Here is a 22,445-nt window from a genome sequence, read left to right on the forward strand (position 1 = left end):
CAACAGGGCAAGAATCATAGGTATTCTGGGCATTCAGGTGGTAGTTTATCCTGCCTTAGTCATCTTAGACACAAAAAAATTGAAGACTGAATGCTGAAAAATAGGTGACCAGATTGCAAGAATTAAAGTGCTTCTGAAAGCAGGCTATATGGCAGCTTCTTTAAGTACAGGTTGTACTTCTGTGTCTGTGCCACATTTAGCACCCTTTCTATTAGAAATATAAATTGATTGTGTGAAGATCAGTAATCTTAAGCATGTTATGCTCCAGATAGCAAAGACTAGGCTTCCAGCAAGACTGTGGCCAACTCTCTAAGCACATTTTAAAATACCATTGTCTTTGCCTATGTGAGTGCCATGAAGAGTTAGAAAGTATAACAAGTTAGTTAAACTTAAGATGTTTCCCAGTGTAGCAGCATTGTTGTTTTAAAAGTTTTGTACAGGTTGTACAGTCATGTACACATGGAAAAGTTTATTGAAAAGCTTATCAATATGGAAATATGGTTTAAACTGACCTTCTAAAATATCTGCTATTTGTTCAATTGTGAGTTTCTTGCAAAATTACTTCTAACTCTTACCAAATAAGGCTTCTGTGACTCTTCCCCTCATCCTCCAGCAGCTTCTTTGAATTCTGTAAGTAATGTAAAAATGCCGTTTACAAATGAGAGATTTATTCCATCCAGGCTGTCTGCATTCCTTCCAAAGCCCTGAAGTCTTTCAGTGTCTTGCATTAGATCAGAAACTTCTTTCTGATTTCTTTTTATAGGTCAAAGTCACATAAAATTTGTTTTTGGTTTCCAGGACTTCAGACTCTAAGGAGTGGAAAGGCCAGGAATCTGCCTTCCTTTGCTGTGCTCAGATAGGATTAAGAGTAGATGAAATGGAGGTATTCATTTGCCTTCCAGAAATTTGTACAAATGATTTAGGGAATCTAACCAGATGTTTAGGTCTGAGTGAACTTCTTGCTGAGTTCAACATAAAAGCTTTCTCTGGTGGTTTTTTTGTTTTTTTTTTTTTTTTCATATGACATGGTGAAATTTGCCTTTTTTTGAAGCAGGGATGTAATTTGAGGATTATTTACAAAACAGTTTTTAAAGAGATTCCAGGAAGTCAAAATATCTTTTGTTTTAAACCTCACTTCAAGGTAGATCTGGTTTAGAAAATTGATCTCAGGCAATTCTTTACTTTCTGTGGAAAAGGAGAAAAATCAAATGCCCCTTACACTAAGAAATCATACACTGTGTCATTTGGGGTTGGTCACCTGCTTGTTTGTTGCAGTTGCCCAAACGAGACAACTGTTTGGGATCTGCCATTTTTTTTTTTTTTTAAAAGCTGATTTATGCCCCCTGCCAAAACTTTTCACTCTGATTTTTAGCTCTTTAGCATTGTACAGCTCACGGGCCACAAATATAACCCCACTCTGGAAACAATGGATGAATATCATATTACAAGAGAGGAAAGTAAACAGCTGGCAGTCTGGCCCTCAAAACAGGCAGTGTTTATCAGAATGAAATAAATCTCTCTCCCGCTTCCTGGCCATCACAGTGGCTGTTTGTAGGAGGAAGTAGCTCAGCTCAAAGCCAGGTGGTTGTATTGTCTAGACCAGAGGCTCCCAGACCTTGTTATAACAGCTGCCAGAGAAGATAAAAAGTCATCTTTTTTTCTGACCTCAGAACAAACTCGAGTTGGTATAGGTCAAACCTTGAATTAAATCTCTGCAAAGCTTGTCATCTGCATTGAGAGGCAGTAGAAACGTTACTGAATGTTACATCCATCAGATATTTTCCCTACCTGTGTGAGACTTCGAAAGGAATGAGGGCCTGCTTTGATACCAAGAAATCTTAAAAGAAAAAGGCAGTAAGGAATAAGGTTCATAGAAATTTTAATCAGTGGTAGAATCTTCTTTAGGACTTGTCAATTAAAATGCTGGCTACAAAGGCATAATAAATACGTCTGTATAACAAACATTTCAGATAATGTTATCAATGGCTTGAAATGCTAGCAGACTGTTTTCAGGTAACAATTTCCACTTAGAGCCTTTTTAGAAGTGCAATCTAAAATCATTTGTGTAAGGGTGGAAAAAACCTGCATTCCAGGGAAGTTATGCTGACGTAGTAGCAAAGTCATCATGGTAACCCTTTGATAGTCTTATTTGCATAATTTGGTTATAATCCCATTGGCATTTCAATCCCACATAGACCGTCCGGTCTTGATAGTTTAAAGAAGTTTTTAAGGAAATTTTACTTTCGAAATAGCAGCATCTCACCTTGACAGATTTGTTTTTGCATTACACTTATTTGCTCAGCTGTAATGGAGACAGGAATAATTAGATTCCATTTCAAGTATCTTCTTGTTCCGTTTTCCTCAGAATAGATAACGGATCTGGATCCTGGAGCGTTTGAGTGTTTGGATTTTCATGTTCCCCTTCCCACAAGTCAGCTCCCTTTTACATGTTGAGTAGTAAGATGTATTTTGTTTCAGTCTGATTACTCAGAGTGTAAACACAACAGTAGATTGCATCTCCTGTATCAGGAAAGGAAGGGAGTAAGATTTCTTGTTATGAAGCTTCATTTGGTTCTACACTGAGATTTTTAAATTGAAAACTAATTTTGTATTTTTCACTATTTTTTTAAGGTGCTGGGAACCCAAATTGCAAAGTTGCAATTGTAATGGGCAGAACCAAAAACTCCTCAGCATCCAGGTAAGGATTCCTAAGAGATCCGAAGAGTTACCTAAACCTTGTTCCCTGGAGGAGTCACTGCTTTAGAGCATTTTGTTGAGTGAAATGCCATTAATTGCCTTGATCAGTTGGATGTGCTCATGAATTAGAGGGGAGTTCTAAACCTCTGCATGTGTCTGTTGCTGCCCGAGCTCCTGCTTTGCTGTTCAGCTGCTGATGACTGAAGCCTCCCATCCTTTCTACTGTTATCATCTTGCATTGGCATGCTTTCCACCCCCCTCTATTGCACCAGCTCTAGTGTTTGTGCAGTGATGTGTGATGAGTGGGATCCAGAAATTTTTGGAGGGGTTCAACTAACTTTATCTTGGTCACATAACTTTTAGTCTGCATCAGTTTGTTTAACCAGCAGCTATCTCTGGCTTACAATTTATTTTGTAAGTATAGTATATAAAGCAATTAACACAAGGTAGAATTGCTTGTTTAAATAATAAATCCAGAACTTGTCAGAACTTCTCTGAACAGAATGGTTGTAAGTGACACACCAGAGACCTGAATTTATCTACTAAGTTTTTCACAAAGTAATCTGTAGGTATAGAAATTAAGTTTGTACCATGAGATGTTGGTTAGGTGAATTTGTGTAAACAGTGAGGATTGTACATCTTTAATCAGACTTACTCATTCCACTCCTGTATGTGTAAACATAATACTTAACCTCTTCTTCTTTAAAATAAACATGTTGTTCAACTTATTACCAAGCTAGATTTGCCTTTTGCAAAAACTTACACAAGTGATAAATGAAATGCCCTATGTTTGATTCTATTAAAATCACGTGGCGTTTTATGCAAAAGAACTGGAACACTTATGTCTCTAAATTGGATTTTAGCCCAAATCCCATGGATTATCTGAAGTTTTTGGCTTTGGCTAGGTTCCATTGAGGAGCAAACAGTAAGTTGCCTACAGTACACAGGATGGTTTGCCCGGCAGATGTACAGACGGTGGCATCTGTTGAGCTCTTGCAAGCTGAGGAGAAGTTCATGGAGGGGAGGATGTGACACTTCACTTGCTAGAACTAAAGGCTGAATTCAGGAACCTGGGGCATCACCTCCAGTTCTGTGTGACTAATAACTTGACCTTAAATATTTGTAAGGAATGTAAACATGGGGATTTTGTCCTCTAAACTATAGGAAGGCCAGGATGATGATTCTGATAAAGTTGTTTTGAGGACAAAACAGAAAGGCAGGGCAAGGAGAATTGACTGGGTGATACAGAAGTGCGTGCACAGAAGATACAGCCATAGGAGTTTGGTGTATTAGGTGCCAGTAATACATTTTCACTTGTTGACTGGTGGTTCAAGGAGTGTTGAAGCCACACTGTGTGTGGGCAGGATGGTGCAGGCCCTACAGTTAAATCTCAGCACTGGCTTTATGCGAGTGCTAAACTGAGGATAGAAGATAAAAAAAGCAGAGGAAGGGGACAGAAGGGAGACTCAGAGTTAATTTTAACAGGTGCATTTTGTCTTGATCAGGTACAAGCAGCACAGCATGATTCTTGTTCCCATGGACACTCCAGGGCTGAAGCTGATAAGACCCCTCTCAGTGTTTGGCTACCTAGGTAGGTGATCATATTTATCAGATATATATATATATATTAATTTGTTAGCAGTCTCAGAAGCTGCAGTAATGCTAATAGATATTGTATATGAAATAAATCAGTAAAATTCATATATAGAAAAAGCATTAGGAATTGAAGGCTGTGGTTTTATCCTCTGTTTTACTCTGCTGTTGTGATTTCTGTCCCTGTAGATGAGATCCATGGAGGACATTTTGAGATACACTTCAACGATGTGCGAGTGCCTGTCTCCAACATAATCCTAGGTGAGTTTCAGCACTAGTTCATTTCTAATACATGTAGCAATGAACCAAGCTTTATGAAACAGTGGTTTATTTAATGAATCATCATAAGTTATTGTAAACAGCTATGGTCAGTTGAGCCAGGGTCTCAAACACGTGTAAAAGGGAGCCCAGTCTTCCTTTGGCTGCTCATCTGCTGCTTGAACGTACCTTGTTTAGAGCAGGAGGATGCAGAGCAGCTGTGGCTGTCATGCAAATATCACTGCCCTGAAGTAGAGCAAAGCAAAATCTGTCAGTGGCATCCTTTCCCCAAAACCAGTTCTCATAGACTTTACAGACTTTTTGAAAGAATGTCCTGCTGTACTCTATGGCCAGTTCTTAGCAGTAGTGAAAAAAAAGAAAGAATAAGCAGCACTGTGACCCTTTGCAGGGAAAACTCTGTTCTATTTCTCTTACTTAATATAAATCCTGGTTTCTTCTATTTCCTCTCTGCTTCTTTTATTTTGCTCAAAGAGCTTTCTCTCTTGAGTAGCTCTATGACCTGGAAACCTCAAAGTCTTCCCTCAGATACTCATTCCAAATCTTATAGATGTATTTTTCCATGGAAGATTACCAAAACTTAATTTCAATCAGGTGAATCAAACCCTCTCAAAAACCATCTTGGAATGTGTTTTGTGGTGTGTTATTAATAGTGTGTCAATATAGATGTGGTTGGAGTAAACAAGCAACAGTTCTGCAAAATAAACTTTTAAGCAACTCGCCTTTACCCCTCTGGTGCTATGAGCACACTTCTGCTTGGAGCCATGGATCGTTTCAGGAGGGAGTCATGGAGTCTTCACGTGCCTGTTTTTCTTTTCTAACCAGGTGAGGGCAGGGGGTTTGAGATAGCTCAAGGTCGGCTCGGGCCAGGCCGGATTCACCACTGCATGAGGTCCCTTGGTGCGGCTGAAACTGCTTTAGAGATAATGTGCCAGCGCTCTGCACAGAGGGAGACTTTTGGGAAGAAGCTGTATCAGCACGTAAGCACGTTCCCTGTCTCAATTCACGTGCTCCAGGCAGCGACCTTTGTTTTGCCCACACACAGCCTTGTGACTCTGATGAGGGACACAGCACTAGATGTGCCCTAACCTTGAATTCCTATTCATAAGGCTCCGGGCGGCAAAGGAAAAAAATCACATTGCAAGGCTGCCATTTTTAACTATAACCTATGGGATCTTTTTGCCTTTTTTTTTTTCCTTTGCAATGAATTGGATATCCTTTCCTGGATATGAATACAGATTTTGTCACTGAGTGTTTTCCTCTGCTTTCACTGATCTATTTGGACAGGTATTTTTTCAGGCATACAGCTTATGTTGGTATAGTTACAGTATAAATTCACCATTTTTATGTATGTATTTTGTCACCTGGATACCTCCATTCACAATCAGTGGAGACACTCAGGGGTCTAAATTTGACCGAAAATTTTACTTCTTTGATCAATTATTTGTAGTTGCTTATGAAAGAACAGACCAAACCAAAAAGGGCATGTTGCGATTTTTGCTCTTATCTTGCTCTGGAATTGAAATACTGTTTCATGAGCAACTGCTTGCTAAAAATAATAAAAATATGAGAGTCTGCTTTCTATAGGAGGAACCATCAGCATTTGGTAGTTGGCCTCTCACATTTCAAGTGTTCCTCAGTTTTACCCAATAGCTGGGATCACTTTATTGGAAAAAACAAGTAAGAGCAATGGAAAAGCGAAACTGAATTAATAACTGGCACAGAGTGTAACAAATTGTTCGTACAGATCCAGAAGGAACAACCTTACGTATCTATTTTCCAGTCACGTCCTTGCCAAACTTCCATTCACTACCATAACCTAGAATTGTTCAGAGCTGCATGAGGCACATTCTGTTTTCTCAGAAGCTTGTTTCATTAACAGCCATGTTTGATGAAGCCACAGGCATGACGTGGAGGCAGCTGCAGAGCCAGAGTAGGTTCTGCACAGCTGGAGGATAACTAAGGAAAAGGTGATGTTGACAGCTGCTTTGAGTAACAGGCTGCCTGTCACCACCACCCACGGGGCAGTCAGACCCTGGCAGCTGCAGGCAGAAGAGCATGTCTGAACACTCCCACCCTGGTTCCAGCCATCTTTGTTGGCACCAGCTAAGCTGAGCCTCCAGACTTTGCACTGAATCAGGTGCTGTGCGTTTGCTTGTATGTCCTGTGCCTGCCAAGGATACAATCCCCAGAGCCCCAGGAGAAGTGTGTACCCGAGGCTGGCTTAGGCTCCAAACTGCTTTTGCACTGACAAGCATCACACATTTTTTTCTACTGTGGTATGGTGTCTGCAGGGGGAAATTAGCCAAGAGGGGCGGGGAAGGGCTGCCAAGACTATAATTTCATATTGGATCAACAGAGCTTCTAATTTATCATCAGGCAGATGCAGCAGGCCCCACCCTGCAGCTGTTCCCCTGGCTCTGTCACACACCACCACCAGTAGTTTAAGCAAAGTAGAAGGAATTCCTCTCCCCTTTTACCCCACTGTTTTAGAATGGGGCTTGTTACACAGTGAGAGGGCTGCGAGTGCAGTTAGTGGGTAAAGGATAGCAGGGAGTAAAAACCAGGCTTTAAAGGACTTCAGCAAAATGGCCAGCATGCAGTGCAGCTGACCAAGACTTTAAAAGTCTACCAGAATCTGCAGTTTTTCCCTTTTAATTCTTTCCTGCCAGGAAAAGAATTGCTCTATCTTGAGTATTTTTTAGTGTTTTATTCCTCATATTAGATGATATGCATCAAACTAGAGACACTCGTGTGCAAATTTAAGCTAAGTTGACAGAGCATGCACCTGCTGAGGAGCAGAGGCATCTTAGGATGTGCTCAGAGGTATTAAGTGACATTCCCCTTGTTGGCTTTGGTTTCTGCAGGAAGTTGTTGCCCACTGGATTGCTGAATGCCGCCTCTGCATAGAACAGGCTCGTCTGCTCACACTGAAAACAGCCAGGAAGATTGACATGTTGGGCAACAGAAAAGCAAGAAAAGAGGTGAATTTCTTCTTTTTTTTTTTTTTTTTGGAGCTAGTACAGGGGGAATGCAAAATCTGTGCATTCAGCTGATTGAAAGACAAACTAAAACATATTGTTAAACATTATTATTATTCTAATTGTAGAGTATGACTTCATGTTGAAAACAGCCTAAAGATATGCTTTCAATTGTCAGAGGATTGGGGAGTGATCTCAGAAACTTCAAGATGAATCTGTTCAAGCACTGCTTGCTTATTTCAACATAGTAGGATAGTTTTGGGTGACTGGAAACAGTTTTACCGTATCCAGGGAATAGCAACAGCAGAGCCCTCATACAACCTTGAGAGGAAGGAATGTACTGTGAAATACTAATCTTCAAGAGAGCTGTCAGGTAAATGTTCTCGCTTATGAAACTACTACTGATAATGTGAGTTCTCTTCTAACTACAGGTAGCCATGACCAAAGTGGTTGTCCCACGAGCTGTGCTTAAAGTGATTGACTGTGCAGTTCAAGTGTGCGGTGGAGCTGGAGTTTCTCAGGATTTTCCTTTGGCTTTTATGTGAGTAAAGGGAGACCTACCTGTAGATTCTAAGCATTCCTTCTAAGATAATTTTATAAACACCAGTACATGCTGTTTTACCTCAGGTAGCTTGAAATAATAGTCCATATGCCTTTAAGCTATAAAACTTAAATTAAACTCTAAAAACAATTGGTTTTAGTGCAATTACCCTTACCAAAAAAAAACCCAGAACCTGGCACTTGACCTAAAATAGTTCTTAGCAGCAGCAATGAGGATCTGTGTCTAAAGCTTAATCTTATCCCTTATGGCCTTGGGGAGAAGCAATACTTCTGAATTCCCACCCATCTCAACCCTGCCAGGAAGATTTTGTTGCAGTATCTCCCATGTGACAGCACTTTTCCAAGAAACCTGTGTCAGGAGAATACTGTGGTAAAACCAGTGCTGAGCTCCTGCTGTCAGACCCTCTGGCTGCTGTGGCAGGGTCAGAAACCTGCCCCTAATTCAGCTCTCCCAACACAGGTTTGCGTATATCCGGACCTTGCGCCTGGCAGATGGGCCTGATGAAGTTCATCTCTCAACAATTGCAAGGTGGGAACTGCTTGACCAGTCAAAGAAGCTCACTGCAAAAATCTAACGGCAGCACAGAGCCTTCTCAAATGGATGGAATGGAAAATTTAGGAAAGGGTTTTTTCCAGAGCACTAATGTTGTTTAATTAAAACTGAATTAAATACAAAATCTTGATTCTAACATGAAGCAGTTCTTCTCTCTTTACTTATATTCATTACACTTTAGAATCGGGGGCTTGCTTTTAAGAATTTGCAGAATAAATGACAACTTATCTGGGTTCTTTGTAACACTAAATAAAATCTTTTTTCTAATAGGCCTAAACTGGTTTTTTTTTTTTTTGTTCTGAGCCAAAGCCCTTTATCCTTTTATTGCAGGAAAAGCAGTTTTGAGTCAGAAGTCCCACACAATTTAGTTTACTGCAAGCTAGGCTAAAATTTTAATTTTTGATTAAATGGCAAACATGAAGGTAATGCCTGCCTTTCCCTTTTCCAAAGCTGAGCTGTACTCCAACCTTCTCTCCTCCCCGGTTCCTGCTCTCAGCTGCCCTGCTAGTCCTAAGGGTACATTCAGTCCTTACCCCAGCTCCCCCTCAAGTGAAGCTCAGGGCAGCACAGGAGACTGGGGTCAGTGTGTAGCTAGGTCAGTTTGTCTGCTACTCCTTGCTTCTTACTTCTTTGCTGTGTTTCTCCAAATGGATCTCCTCACATTTTTTTCTTGTTGGTGTCCCTTTTGTCTTACCTTGCATCTTTACTTGTCTCCTTTTGTGCACCCTCACAAGCCTCCTCCTGTCTTGTGGTTCAAGCTACTCCCACCCTTAAGTATGTCTAAGCACAGTTGGCACCTTCCCCCTCCACGGAGCTGAAGTTTTGGCTGGCACCAGCAGTGACAGACATGGGGCAGTTCGTGGCCTCCTCTGCTACCAAAACAGGCTCTGCCGTTTATGCCCAACACACCTTTATGGAGTTCTCAAAGGTCAGAGTTCCTCAGCTCTGCTCCTGTAACAATCCTCTTTGACATTAGTTACTCACAAGAGAACTTGCCCCTGCAGGAACGGAACCAGGCAGATCACAGCATATTGTGCCATTGGTAGCCCTACTTCCTGTCAAGTTAGGATAATCACTTTTCAACTTACACAGGACCGATCAACATTTAACTTAAGGGTTCACAAGTGTTCACTGTTTGTATGAACAAACAAGCCCCTCCTCCAAGTTCCTCCCTGCTGGAGCTTGGAGAGAACTCAGTCTTCAGGGTGAGGCTGTGGCCAGTTCTGTCCTTGAGCCCACAGCTGAGTGTTCACCTGAAGGGTGAACACTCAGCTGTGGGCTCAAGCACAGAACTGCTGCTGTAGTCAGTCAGGGTGGTACACAGGGTGCTAAAGAGTACCTGAAGCTGGAGGCACTCCTCAAAGTTTCTTACCTCATATGGATTCATTATACTTAAAAACAAGATTGTAATCTCTTTAGGGAAAGCAGTAATTCTTGTTTACACTTCCATCCACCTTAGTTTCCTCTTGTTTCCTGCCAAGAATGTATCCTAGGAAGTGGAGAGCATTATCCAAGTCAGTGGCTGAAATGCACTTCAAATACAAAATCACCCACACTGTATGTGGTTGACAAGTTGTGCTCCAGGCTGTCAAAACATGCACAGTGTGTTTTTCCAATGAAGAATGCCCAGGGACCATATTTAGCCACGTTCCAAGTAGAATCTCTGACCACACTCATTTTCTACACCTTCAAAGAACAGCTACACAAGAACAACACCTTTATCTCATTAACAAGGCTCTTAATTCCCTTTATTTTAAAATTTTATGTACATATGAATGATCTGTATAATGTACACTCAATATAGAAAGTTTTTATATACTGGATAATGTATAGAACATTTCACAATTACACTAATTTCTTACATAACATGTCAACTTTAAGGTTTTTTTTGCTGAAGCTTTGTCAATTTGGTCAAGCCAGTTATACATACGAATGTCTAATGCTGTTTGATCTGAGGAAGAAGATAATGTTAATGATTAAGGACATGAGTGAACTGGTGCAGAGACAAAACCCTTTGCAGGTCATGTTCAATGGGAGTGATCACATCAGACTGAGAAAAGAAGGGATGCCTGTTTAGTGGGGGTCGGTGAGGTCAAAGTTATTTTAGCCCAATTCCTCTAGACTGTAGCTCAACTCCAGTCATGCTAATTCATAAAATATAAAAACTAGGAAAGTTTGATTCACAGTCTTGTAAACAAATATAAAGGAACAAAATGTGCTTATGTACAACAAGAAAAAAATTCTTGTGTACCCATTTCAGCTGATCCACAGAGTGCTTTCTTGTGTTACAGTGTGGTAGTTAGAATCATTGACTTTTTCCTAGAAAAAAAAAGTCATAGAAAAAAGGAATAACACTGTCATAAACACCCAGCAAGGCAGTAAGTTCACTTCAATGTATTGGAGGAAAGTGCAGTTCCTCATCACTGGCCTGTCTGCCTTTGTCTCTTTCACAAGGATTTCCAGTCCTTAGCTGACATCTCCCACTTCGTTGTCTACCGGGGGTGGTACGTTGGGCATTACAGATGAAGTTGTCCCTGCAGTAAGGTAACCAGCAACTCCAGGGCCTTCGGGAAGGAAACAAACACTGGTGATTAGTTTGCATTCTACAGGCTGATTGATCAGTTTTACTCCCTCTGGTAACACATCATCTAAGTCAACCAGACACCTTACACAAGAATATTTAAGGGTTTTTTAGATTCTTTGAAATCTAGGAACACTAGGAATTAAGGCTTATTAGTCCGCTAAGTGGAGTAGCTTGTGGAGGCCATTCTTGGACTTGCTCAGTGTTTTTTGTTCTGATATGCCAAATAAGTTGCAAAAGAACCCAACCACCAGCATTACCCATCTAACCTTCCAGCATGGAAGCAGCAGTAAAGAGGGGGTGGCCTTCCTTTGCTAAGGAAAGGCCCTACCACAGAAGTGAAGTAAGTTCAGGCATGTGTTCCAGTACTGGGCTCCTCATATATGCTTTCAGGGTTGTAAAGGTTTTTCCCAGCTGCATATTCCAAGGAAGGTCAATGGGGTGCCCCATGAAGGAGCAGAACTGCCTAAAGTTTGTCTAGGCGGCATTTTGTGCCATCAGTTAGGAAAAAATAACAGCATTCTTAGAATACACAAACTATGTACTGGAGATGCAGAACTCCTTAAAATTAGTAAATCTCCATTTTGATTACTATGGGGCAGTTAGTTTTGCACTGCAGACAAAGCCTCTCTCCCTCAAAGCTTGGAAATAAAAATTTAGTCATATAGAAACTTTCAACAAATTCGATAAAAACTCACATTGCAGCAAGAGGTGTTTGAACAGTAACTAATGATTGTAGAAAACTGCTCATGCACAGCATGTTTCTGCACCAATACAGTGATCGACTCGGTATCAGACCTCCAGCCTACACTCACAACATTCAACATGGTGAATTCTGCTGGGTCCTGTACTCTCCCCACTTAAGTCATCCTCACTGAGTTCTCCCAAATTTACTATCCCTTCCTGCCCCACCCTCCTCCTCAACTACACCCCTGAGCCAGAACATCAGAACACAGTTTGTCTCCTTGTGAACAGTAGTTCCTACAGTACTAATGTGAGGAAGAGAGCAAAGCAAGCAGTGCCTTTGGTATTTAAAAGCTCTCTGCCTTCAGGAGGGGACCTCTTTGCCAGCCCACTGGTGGGACCCACCAAAAGCCACACCCACTGTTACATGTCCTAGTGCAAAAATTCCCCGTAGTTATCTTGTGGCTCAAACTTTTCCATTATGGAGGATTCCTAACATAGTTCAGAAGTTCAGTTCCTGTGTAGTACCAGCAAGTACCAGCCACTGCAGTTATCAGTGTTGTGCTCCTGTGTGCTCGAAGAGGGCAAGTTTATCGGTGTTTGGCAGTTTGGGACCAGGCATTTGTCACAGCTCTAGGACATGCATCTGTTGCTTGGAATGCAGCAAGTGCAGTGTGCGTTCTATGAGATGGTATCTACCTGCTTTAGAGAGCTACACAGAAGTTAGCAAGCTGCCTGACAGAGCAGATCTAAAGCCCACTTCTCAGGTGAAGGGGACTGCTGCCAGTTAGAAGGGAAGGAGAAGAGACACCTGAGGGAAGAGAAATAAGCAAGGGAAGTTTCAAGGGAAGTGCAAATAGCAAAGCAATTTGAAGCAAGACATAAGGCAGAATACAAGATAAGAGAGGTTAAAAATAAAGCTTTTAGTTTGGTTTCCATCTACACTCTGTATTTGTACAGCATCTTCATTCTACATTGGCAAGCACTTAAATATTAGGCAATTTAAAAGTAGCACAGGCCTTAATGCAATTGGAAAGCTATACTGTCCCCAGTCTCAAGCCTGACCACATCTGGTATAGTTTCAATTCTTGGCCAGTAATAAGCCAGCATTTTCTTCATATTTCTATATTTATGGTATTTATGAAAGACCAAGGAAATTCAGTACCAACCAAATCAGGTGTTCAGGTGTTCTTTGTCAAAATCGCATTAAACGGTACAATAAACAGGAAACTCCTGTTCAGAGCTAAAGCACAGAGTTTTTTCTGTGTGGAAAAATGCATCAAATGTTGCAATATACCTGCTCTCAAAGTCTAAGCATCTGCTTCTAGAGCGTGTAATTCCTGACCTGAAAGGTCCTTGCTTCATTTTCTCAAAATACATGTTAGTATCTTGCAAGAAGAACTTTGGGCATCTGATTTATACCTCACTAGTTCAGTTACGCTCAAAAGCTTTACCAGGACTCCTAGAGTGGGTTAGGTGAGAAAGTTCCATGCGACACGTGGATGCGTTCACACTGGCTTCTCACAAAGGACCTTAAAACATCACCTGGGAGGCAAAGCTCTCAAGACCAAATGATTGTTCAGCTGATGGCTACGGAGGAGTCAGAAGTTTGCATCATGTATTGCTTTAGATAAAGTTTGCTACAATGTCATTACTTGCTATATCTGAAATACCTGATAGAAAGTTTTGGACTGTGTTACTGTGTCTATCAAGCGCTGCACAGCAGTGAAAGAAGAACCACAATTCATTTCACTGCGATGTAAGTGTTCTAGGATTGTGCCTGCTCCATGCCATTAACATCAACAAGGTTCTCATCAGTTGCTATCCTTCGTGTGTGCAGCACACACAGCTAAAACGCTCTTCTACACTGCCAGTGGGACTGAGGTGGCACCGCTGGGGTGCCATTTTGATCTTGGTGGCACCAGCGGGGAACTCCCCGAGGGTGCACCACTGCTGCAGTCAAGTGTATGCCACCAGCTCCACGTACACAGGCACCAGGCCATCTTGCCAGTGCACTGAGTCTGCCTGGAATACAGCCTCAAACTCCAAGATATTTACATTCCAACTTTTCCAATACTACAACTACCTGCCTAACGCTAAAGCCAATTAATACAGGCAGTCTAAGTGATTTTGAAGACAGCTTGTTCCTCCCTCCAACCTTGGACAACCACGTGTTCTAGGGCTGAAGTAGACTGATCCTGAGAAAGTATAGAAAGCTACTGTCATTCATTAGTTCCAATTACGTCTCTGCTTTATCACCACAGAGTACTTTCCAGTCTTGCCAGTGTCCAGATTCCATTGCTCTGATATTTTAGAAGTAGGTACAGTAAAGACTACCCTGAGAAATACATTCTCAACCAACAAGAAGTTTGGCTTTTGATGAGTGTTTTAAAAACTTACTGTATTTTTACAGCAGTGAATGTTCAGACCATGGGATGGCACTAGATCCTGGGGATAAACAGTATCTCCAGAGTCCAGTCTGATAATCAAGTAACTGTTCAGTATGACTCAGGACATAAACAGGAAAGAGTTGCTAACCTGTGAGGTATCCTGCTGTTTGTGTATCAGAAATGAACAAGTCGTGTTTCTGATCCTTGAAGGCACTCCACACAGAAGAACGAGACAGAATTTCATTTACCTGCAGTATTTGGAGAGATTAACACAGTGAGCAAGTGACATTTGTCATGTTCTATAACCAAACCATTCCAAAGGGATTACCAAAGAGTATGGCAGTACTTCAGGTCGTGATATGGAATTCACACACATTTCCAAGGAGACTTGCTTTTTCCCTGTTAATTGTCCAGCTGAACAAATAATGCTCAAAAAAAGTCATTTAGTAGCTTGACTTTGCCCCTCATTGCCCAGTTGGGTGACAAGGAAAAGCAACCCTGCAAGCAGCCACTTGCCACACACCTTCAGCTGAGGCAGAACAGGACTTCTCCTGTACTAGAGCAAGATAGGGACAACTTGGAAGAAGGACCTATCCCCAATTTCCCTCTGTTTGAGAGAGCTTTCAACACAAGGGTAAGTGAAAGGCACCAAGGACTTGCACAGTTACTGGGACCAATTCTACCAGCTGGAATACACATCCATAAAGCTGCTACAGTTGTCTATTTATTCAGGAAACAAAAAAGCAATTTACATTTACAACAAGTTCTGAAGAGTTGTCAGTAGAAGCCAGCTAGCTTACAGAACATTTCTGCACTTGGAATTTGTCTTGTCAGTGCTCTTCACATGCATTGAACCAATGATTTCTAATAAATAGAGGATGATGTAATGAGTTTGTAGTTACAGGATGTGAACATTTTAGGTGGAATGACGTACATGACAGCCAGAAAATTAAACAAGGGAGTTTGATCTTCAAGTGTCAAAGCCCAGATAAGGACTTGTCAGTACCTACCTGTTCCCCATACTGCAGGCTGCGAGACATGGATTTCAGAGCTTTAACAATCTGAGCTTTTGTTGCAGATGGACTTTCCAGGTTCTCAAGACCAACACCTTCAAGCAGCTTTAGAAGATAAGGGACCAAATCTGCTTTCAAAGCCTGCAAACACACCCAAATGAGTTGTCTTAACATGGACTAGGAAGTTCCATATATTTACATTACTAACATTAGTGTGAATGAGAATTGCCAACTGCTAAAGCCAAGGCTCATCCATTTTTCCTGAGCTGTATGAATACATACAAGAGAAAGCAAAGACACTGTCCAGCAATTCTGCTCTGTCCAGGTGTAAACACAGTTGAATTAGCTGGCATTCCTACACTACACTTTCTCAGCAGACACCAGCCGACACTACCCTATGCATTAAACTTCTATACTCAGGTAACATCCTTGAATAGGTCTGCATTTTAGATAAAGAACTGACTTCTCCAACAAGAAAAGCACATTAATTAAGTTCTAGGGGGCTTCCCAGATGCTATCTAAGTTGAACAATACTTCTGTTCTTATGCACAGTTTAGATATACCCAAATGTAAAAATACCACATTTTTACAGTCTCAGAATGCACTACTTACTTGGGCTACTAAGTCAGTTTGTTCCTTCTGAAACATTCGATTCAGTGTTTCACAGGCTACACCAACTATATCTGACCTCTTTTTCATTCCATTCATGAGAGGGCTAATGGTCTCTAGTGATGCCATTGCTCGAACACAAAGCTGTAGAGAGACAGAAACATGCAGAATACCTTATATTGTGCCAAGATTAATGGTTATTGCAGATATGGTCAGCCAAGACCATGAACTTCTCGGTCTTTAATCTATCAATTCCCCATTAATCAGCTCTAAGTCCCTACTCATCTGTTACACAGTATTTATAGCTAGAATAATGCCCTTCCAGGAATAATACTAAACAATACAAATAAGTCCAGGTATGCATTTTCTCCCCTCAAGTACTTAAATGATTCAGTACCTCATTGTCAGACAGTATGTGCATGACACGAATGGCACTTTTAGGAATGGCATTGTTCTTGTGATTCATAGCCTGGATTATCTTGTGAAGATGACCAAGTGGAGGAACTTGATCAGCTAGCTGAGGCTGGGCACTGAACAGGCACACAGTTGCTGTGGTAATGGTTTCTAAAGTTTCCCCCTGCAGAAAATCAAAAATCAACACAAAGTCTAACTCAGTAAAGCCTTATGTATCATCATAATAACAACATTTCTCACTTGCTCTGCATTATAGATTTTTCACCAAATGCTTTTATGTCATTTGGCTCTCAAACTATTAAAACAAGAAGAACATGATTATCAGCTCCAATAGCGGCAGACATTCACTAGTTCCACGAACACAGACCACATGGGAATTCCTATGCACTATTTCCAGCATCCAATGTCTGTCTGGCTGCAGCCTCTGCATGTGCTAACTTGCCTGGTGGAACCATGATAGCATGGATGTTCAGGCTGACCACCTGAATCTTAAAGGGCTCTGCAGCCTGTGTAGCAGCACTTGCCACGCTTGGGTGTATTCCACACCCCTACAAACAGCTATCACATCTTTGCAATAAGGATGTCTGTTTTATTCAACATGCAAATTAATTTCCACCCTACAAGCCTCACCAAGAATCTGTCTGAACACTGTTCAAGTCAATGATGAGTTACTGATATGACTAAAAATTGAATTTTAAACGTTGTTCTCATTCAAACCGTAACACATTTGCTCTACACATTACACTAATTGTTACGTGGCAGCCTTCTGTAGGTTATGTAAGTTACACAAGATGGGAAGTTAGTGTTGCAGAAGGACAACAGAAGTGTCAAGAGCTGAAAGTTTTTAGACAGTGTAGAACAAGTGCCACTTTCTTAAGTCAGCCAGTCATGGAATAATTAAGCCTCATCTCTAGCACAAAATAAGCCTCTAAGACATAATTTAAGATAATTGTGGGGCTTCAGAGACTGTAAAAGCACTGACTCATGTTCAAAAGTAGCCTCAACATATCAATGTGCTTTTACAGGGAGTCAGAAAGCAGACAAAAAACCCCATTCATGTTGAGAAGAAAGTGTGAGAATCTAAGTTAATTCGACACTCATAGACTAGTAGGTTAAAACTGTTAAAGAGTAGAATCAGAAAAATCATCTTACATGGGGGTTATTCTTCTCCAGTAGTTCAGTAAACTTTTCCAACAGTGCAATGAGGAATTCTCTTGGTTTCCGTAAAACCCAGGCCGGCTGGGCAATAAAAATCCTTAGAAAGACTCCCCCCACTGAAAGTTCACCTTCTGCCTCACCATACACCACAGCAAAGTCTTCAGGCAGCTGTTGAATTGTAAAGTACAAGGAGTTACTGGCAAGGGTATTTTTGAGAGCTGCAACTGTTTCTCTCTGTGGTCAGGGTCACTAGCTAACAGTATTTTCCAAAACAGAGCTGTGCAAGACCAATAAATACCTCATTTTGAAGGAACACGAGGTGACATTAGAAGGAACAGTTCGGGCAGTACTACTACAGTGAACTTTTCTTTCAAAAAACGTAACTGAACCTACAACTGCAACAGTGGTAAACCCTAGTTCAAGAGAAGTGCCAACAGCAAGGCTGATGATACAACAACCCTCTCCTTCCTTTCTTGCCCACTTCAGGGGAAGGTTTCTCACCATCAACCTAGGGAAGCTTCCAGTTCTCATCTGGATCAAAACAGCCATCCTGCATGTATTTAGAAATTGGTTTAATGTTGAACTAGAGCACTGTCGGGAGGAAGTCACGTCTGGCCTTTCACAGTTATTGGGAAATACCACAAACTGGAACACCTCACTGATTGAACTGACGCAAAGGACAGTATTTTTTGAGACTTGATGACCTAAAGTCACTGAACATTTTTTTCTACAGCTATGTAGCAATAGGACTTTTTCCAGCAAACTGGTATTCTTTGTTGCTGACTTTCAATATGTTTTAGAATTACCCGAAGGATCTGAAAACTCAGAGTATGTTAGCAGTGGTTTTGCCAGTAAGTGCCTAATTTCAAGGTACAACTAGTAATGAAAACATCAAAACAGTTATGTTTGCAGTTATGAACAGTTACATTTATAGCATGGCAGTGAATTTCTGTTGGTACTTAAACAGGAAAGCCTGTCATGCATCTATTATCAGCTGGCTTACAGTCTCCCTGGATGGACTCAAAGCAGAAACAGTATACTTTTACCTTCCAGTTGGTGTCAGGGTTATCCCTCTGAAGTTTAAAGTGCCTTTAAAAAGAAAGTAAGTTTTAACAAATAATAAAAAAAGCAGTTGTCTTCCCTACTTGACACCTCAGTCTCCATCATTGTGAAGCCATCCCAGTTTCTAAACCCCATTTTCTCCCCACTGCAACCCCCTCCAATTCTTACAGCAGTGAGCAAATACCTGGATTGTGCACAGACTGCACCTGCATCACTGAGTTACAGGTACAATACACAGTGAACAAGTTTCTTTTCAGGGAAGTCTGGCTTGCAATGATTCTAGTTTTTACAGTCAAGAGTTTTTGTCTGACAGTTCTACAGCAACTCTGGTTTATTTCCACTAAGAAAGTTAAGGCTATACTTATGAGTCAGTAGGTCTTGACATACTCAAGCATCATTTCTCGAACTGTTGTTGATACTCTCTCCCTGGAGCTGTCATTCCAAATTAATTCTGGATTTTCATGAGTTCCCTCAAAGATATGAACAGCAGCTTCAGGGTTGTCTCTCATGGCATCCATGAAAACTCCAGGTAAAAATTTCATTAGTGTAATTCTAACCTAGAAAGGATGAACAGAATTAACATTTAGTATATCACAAGACAAACTAAATGACAGGACAAACTAACTGACAGAAACACAGAGAACTCTAGGAAGTCCAATTATCTGTAGTACTATAATTGCCAACTACTAGAACAGAACACCACAAAATAAAATGGTGCCACCATTTCAAATAGCAATAACCACTGGCAGGTCTGAAATCTAGGTCTCTAATGTTGAAGTTATTACAAATGGAAACCAAACTGCTTACAGTAGTTACAGTAAATGCAACAACTTCTAGAAGTCTGCTCACAGATTAACAGTTAACTATTTGAAGAAGCCAGATTGCTCTTCACATGAACATTTTAGACACAGAGGAGGTTTTTTTTGCTTGTCTTTAGAGAGAGGCAGGTAAGATCAAGATAAGAGTTCCAACACGAGCTGTTACTATTCTTACCTTTGGACCCACCAGCTTATCTGAAGTCATTTTGGCAAAGAGCTCTGCTGTCTGGGCTCGGACCTGCGGATGTGTTGAGTTGCAAAACATATCTAGTAAATAGATTAAAGCACCTGTAACAGAGATAGAAAAACATTCAAAAAAATTTTTTTTCTAGTCACAAGTAATAATAAGAAAAAGTATGTACTTTACATCCAGTGTTGCAGAAACATTTGCTTTCAGTGTAGTACTATACCTTTTGCCATGGCCTCTTTAATTATTTTTGTGCTAGATGTCAAAGCATACAAAGTTTCAAGGACGAGCTGCCGACCTGTCAAAACAGAAAGTATTAAAAACTTTGTGTCATATAGATTATGGACTAATAAAAGATGAACGTAACTGATCTTAACAGAAAGCTGTATCAAAACTTCAATAAAGCTTATGACAATTGCAAGTTTACTCTAGTTAAACCCAATTAGTTAAGGAATGTCAAAAATCATACATTCTAGTACAGGATAGCTTCTTAATTAGATGTTTGTTACCTAAATTCCCTAAAATAAATGGAACACTACACAATTTAAACCCAATGAGAATATCTGACACTTCAGCTCATGCATTTAAGACAAGAAACTGGTTATGCAGAACATTTTTTTAAATCATCCTCCCTGAAAGGTGGTTTTAACTTAAAACTCAACTGGTAAGCTCAGCTAGCTGCATTCTAATTAATTTCTGAGTTAAAAACCCTTTACTTTGCAAGACTTAAGAATCACATTATACATACTTGAAGGTAAGGAATGCAGGAGTGCCAGTAAGTTAGAGAGAACCATTGACTCAGCAATGTTGTTAACACATTCTTGGTTACTTGTTACTATGTTCACTACCTGTAAAAGATCAGAAACAACACTTGATTATATTCCAGCTTTTAAGACACTGTCCAGAAAACCTCACTGGCATACAGAGCTGATAGTTACAACACGTATTCCTGTCACCAAATTGTCTTGTCTCCTCAGGTAAGAACGGAGCAAAGACTCAGGGACGAAAGCTATCACATGTTTCTCCAAGGAGGAACCCCAATCTTGATACTTTTTAGATGCTACTCTAACAGTTACACCATGAGGTTTGTTTATAGTTACTATGTAGAACATCTAGACAGGTTTAATGGTTTAGGGTACTTTTGGTTTTGTTGTTTTACTGGGGTTGATTGGCTGGTTTAGTTTTTTACCTCCAGAGCCAACTGCTGCACCAGGCCAGCTCCGTGAACACGCAGAAGGGAGAATATCAACTTAAAGTGACCTATGCACTCACACTCGGAACCTGTAAGATACAAAATAAGTTACTCTTCATGTTAGCCAAAGCACTCCCTGAAGGCCATCCCAAGCCCACATTTCACTCTACAGAGAGGTGTTAAAGACTACATGGCTTTATACAGTCTGCCACAATACTTGTAACAGTTTGTTCAGAACAGCATCTACTAAGGAGTTAGAAAATTCTAAACTCCTCTCTATTAATCTACCTTCCACAGAGTCTCAGATCAACAACATTCCAAAAGCAGAGGATACTTCCTCCCTCTAAAGCAAGTAACTGAGCTAGTTCTTGGACTACTTTGTTTAGCTGTCTTGTAAGAATGCAAGTAACAAATTCCATAATTTTATTTATCCTTGATGATCAGTTCTCATCTTCAAATACACTTGCCCTTTCAGAATGTCCCAGCTCAGAGCAGGGTTGCTATATGCAGCAGTAACAGTTGCCTTCAGGGTTATAACTGCAAACACAGAATATCCAGTCTGAGAACAATTTAACCAGTTATTATTAGAAGCCACAATAGTAGCATGATTTACTTTTAGAACTAGCATACAATACTGTAAGAAAGTGTACTAATAATTTGTCTTAGGCTTTTGTAGTCCGTATGTTGGTATCTGCTCATAAACCTTTGCTGGTATTAGCTGCCCACTCTCAAAAGCATCTTCTCCTCCTGCTTTAGTAAGGCCCCAACAGAGATGACATTTAGGTGTTTACTAACATACAGTACTCTGTTCAAAGAGGTTCTTTCTGATGCAAGGAAGTTTAAAAAAATCAGTTAAAGATTCTTTGAAGAATTACAGAAAGTTTCATCCAGGAGGCTTAAGTGTTCCTGGCAACAGCAGGCTCAAATTAGAGCTAAAACCTAATGATTCAGAGTGTTAAACAGCAAAACAAGCTTCCCTCTCAGTGGAAGATAAAGACTACAGAGGCCCACAATATTTAAGGTTGTCCACAAAACAAAAGGGTATATGAGGGAAGTTCCATTTTAAGCCTACCTGGGTTGTGTTTTATCACATTTCTCAGAGCCTCCAGGGCCATTTCAACTCTCCGTAACCGATCTCCATGTTGATTGGACTCCACTTTCCCCGTCTGTGTTATTGCCATTAGCGTATGAAGGTACTGTGCTTGTGAGCCTACGTAATCCAAGAGGCTTGCAGCAAACGCTTTAGGAAGCTTTAAAGCAGAGATGAGAGCATTTTTAGCTCTGTGATGCAACAATATTCACAGCAGAAGAAAATGTATCCAAATAACTTGTCCTACAATTCACATATTCCCCTTCTCCAGACAGGCAGACAGGAAACACTTCTCTTTATTCACTATGACTTCTGGAGCACATTAATCCTATTTTTATCTAAACATACCCTTAAGAGGGTGCTACTACTTCAACAGGTATATGTTTGCCCATAGATGTAGATGGGCTGCAAAGCCACTAGGCAGAATCACCACCGCCTGGAATTACTGAAGCAACTCAAGTGACACAGTACAAGCTTGTAGAGAAAAGTCATTAGGACATCTGAAGCAGTACATCTTAGTGCAGACTAGTTCTTTTTATTTCTTCTGCTCCAGTAAAATGGATGCCTCATAACATACCAATCTTGA

At 40.7% G+C, this 22,445-nt stretch overlaps 2 protein-coding genes across 3 annotated transcripts in view; one reads left to right on the plus strand and one right to left on the minus strand.

Annotated features, from left to right (window-relative positions):
- ACAD11 (acyl-CoA dehydrogenase family member 11) overlaps positions 1–8,938 on the plus strand; it is a 30,600-nt gene extending 21,662 nt beyond the window's left edge. Inside the window, exons 14-20 of the mRNA XM_050306704.1 lie at positions 2,632–2,698; positions 4,203–4,288; positions 4,480–4,551; positions 5,392–5,546; positions 7,434–7,550; positions 7,979–8,088; positions 8,569–8,938. Coding sequence (XP_050162661.1) covers positions 2,632–2,698; positions 4,203–4,288; positions 4,480–4,551; positions 5,392–5,546; positions 7,434–7,550; positions 7,979–8,088; positions 8,569–8,683 — 722 coding nt within the window. The 3' untranslated portion in view covers positions 8,684–8,938. The remainder of the gene's footprint in view (positions 1–2,631; positions 2,699–4,202; positions 4,289–4,479; positions 4,552–5,391; positions 5,547–7,433; positions 7,551–7,978; positions 8,089–8,568) is intronic.
- A 1,444-nt stretch (positions 8,939–10,382) lies between these two features.
- Positions 10,383–22,445, minus strand: part of DNAJC13 (DnaJ heat shock protein family (Hsp40) member C13) — a 56,774-nt gene continuing 44,711 nt past the window's right edge. Inside the window, exons 45-58 of one of the 2 annotated variants that reach the window (XR_007628213.1) lie at positions 21,842–22,019; positions 20,767–20,858; positions 20,326–20,425; positions 19,801–19,875; positions 19,566–19,678; positions 18,960–19,129; positions 18,557–18,599; positions 17,505–17,678; positions 16,336–16,515; positions 15,942–16,082; positions 15,327–15,470; positions 14,465–14,564; positions 12,626–12,737; positions 11,077–11,225 (exon numbers count right to left, since the gene is read on the minus strand). Coding sequence is in view for 1 of the 2 variants with exons in the window: in XM_050310065.1 (XP_050166022.1) it covers positions 11,128–11,225; positions 14,465–14,564; positions 15,327–15,470; positions 15,942–16,082; positions 16,336–16,515; positions 17,505–17,678; positions 18,557–18,599; positions 18,960–19,129; positions 19,566–19,678; positions 19,801–19,875; positions 20,326–20,425; positions 20,767–20,858; positions 21,842–22,019 (1,608 nt within the window). In the remaining variant the exon portion in view is untranslated. Of the gene's footprint in view, positions 11,226–12,625; positions 12,738–14,464; positions 14,565–15,326; positions 15,471–15,941; positions 16,083–16,335; positions 16,516–17,504; positions 17,679–18,556; positions 18,600–18,959; positions 19,130–19,565; positions 19,679–19,800; positions 19,876–20,325; positions 20,426–20,766; positions 20,859–21,841; positions 22,020–22,445 lie in introns of both variants that reach the window. The other variant, XM_050310065.1, reaches the window with a different exon arrangement.

Source organism: Myiozetetes cayanensis, unplaced genomic scaffold, assembly GCF_022539395.1.
Source record: "Myiozetetes cayanensis isolate MyiCay16 unplaced genomic scaffold, myiCay2020 scf1, whole genome shotgun sequence".
In the NCBI taxonomy this organism is placed as follows: Eukaryota; Metazoa; Chordata; class Aves; order Passeriformes; family Tyrannidae; genus Myiozetetes; species Myiozetetes cayanensis.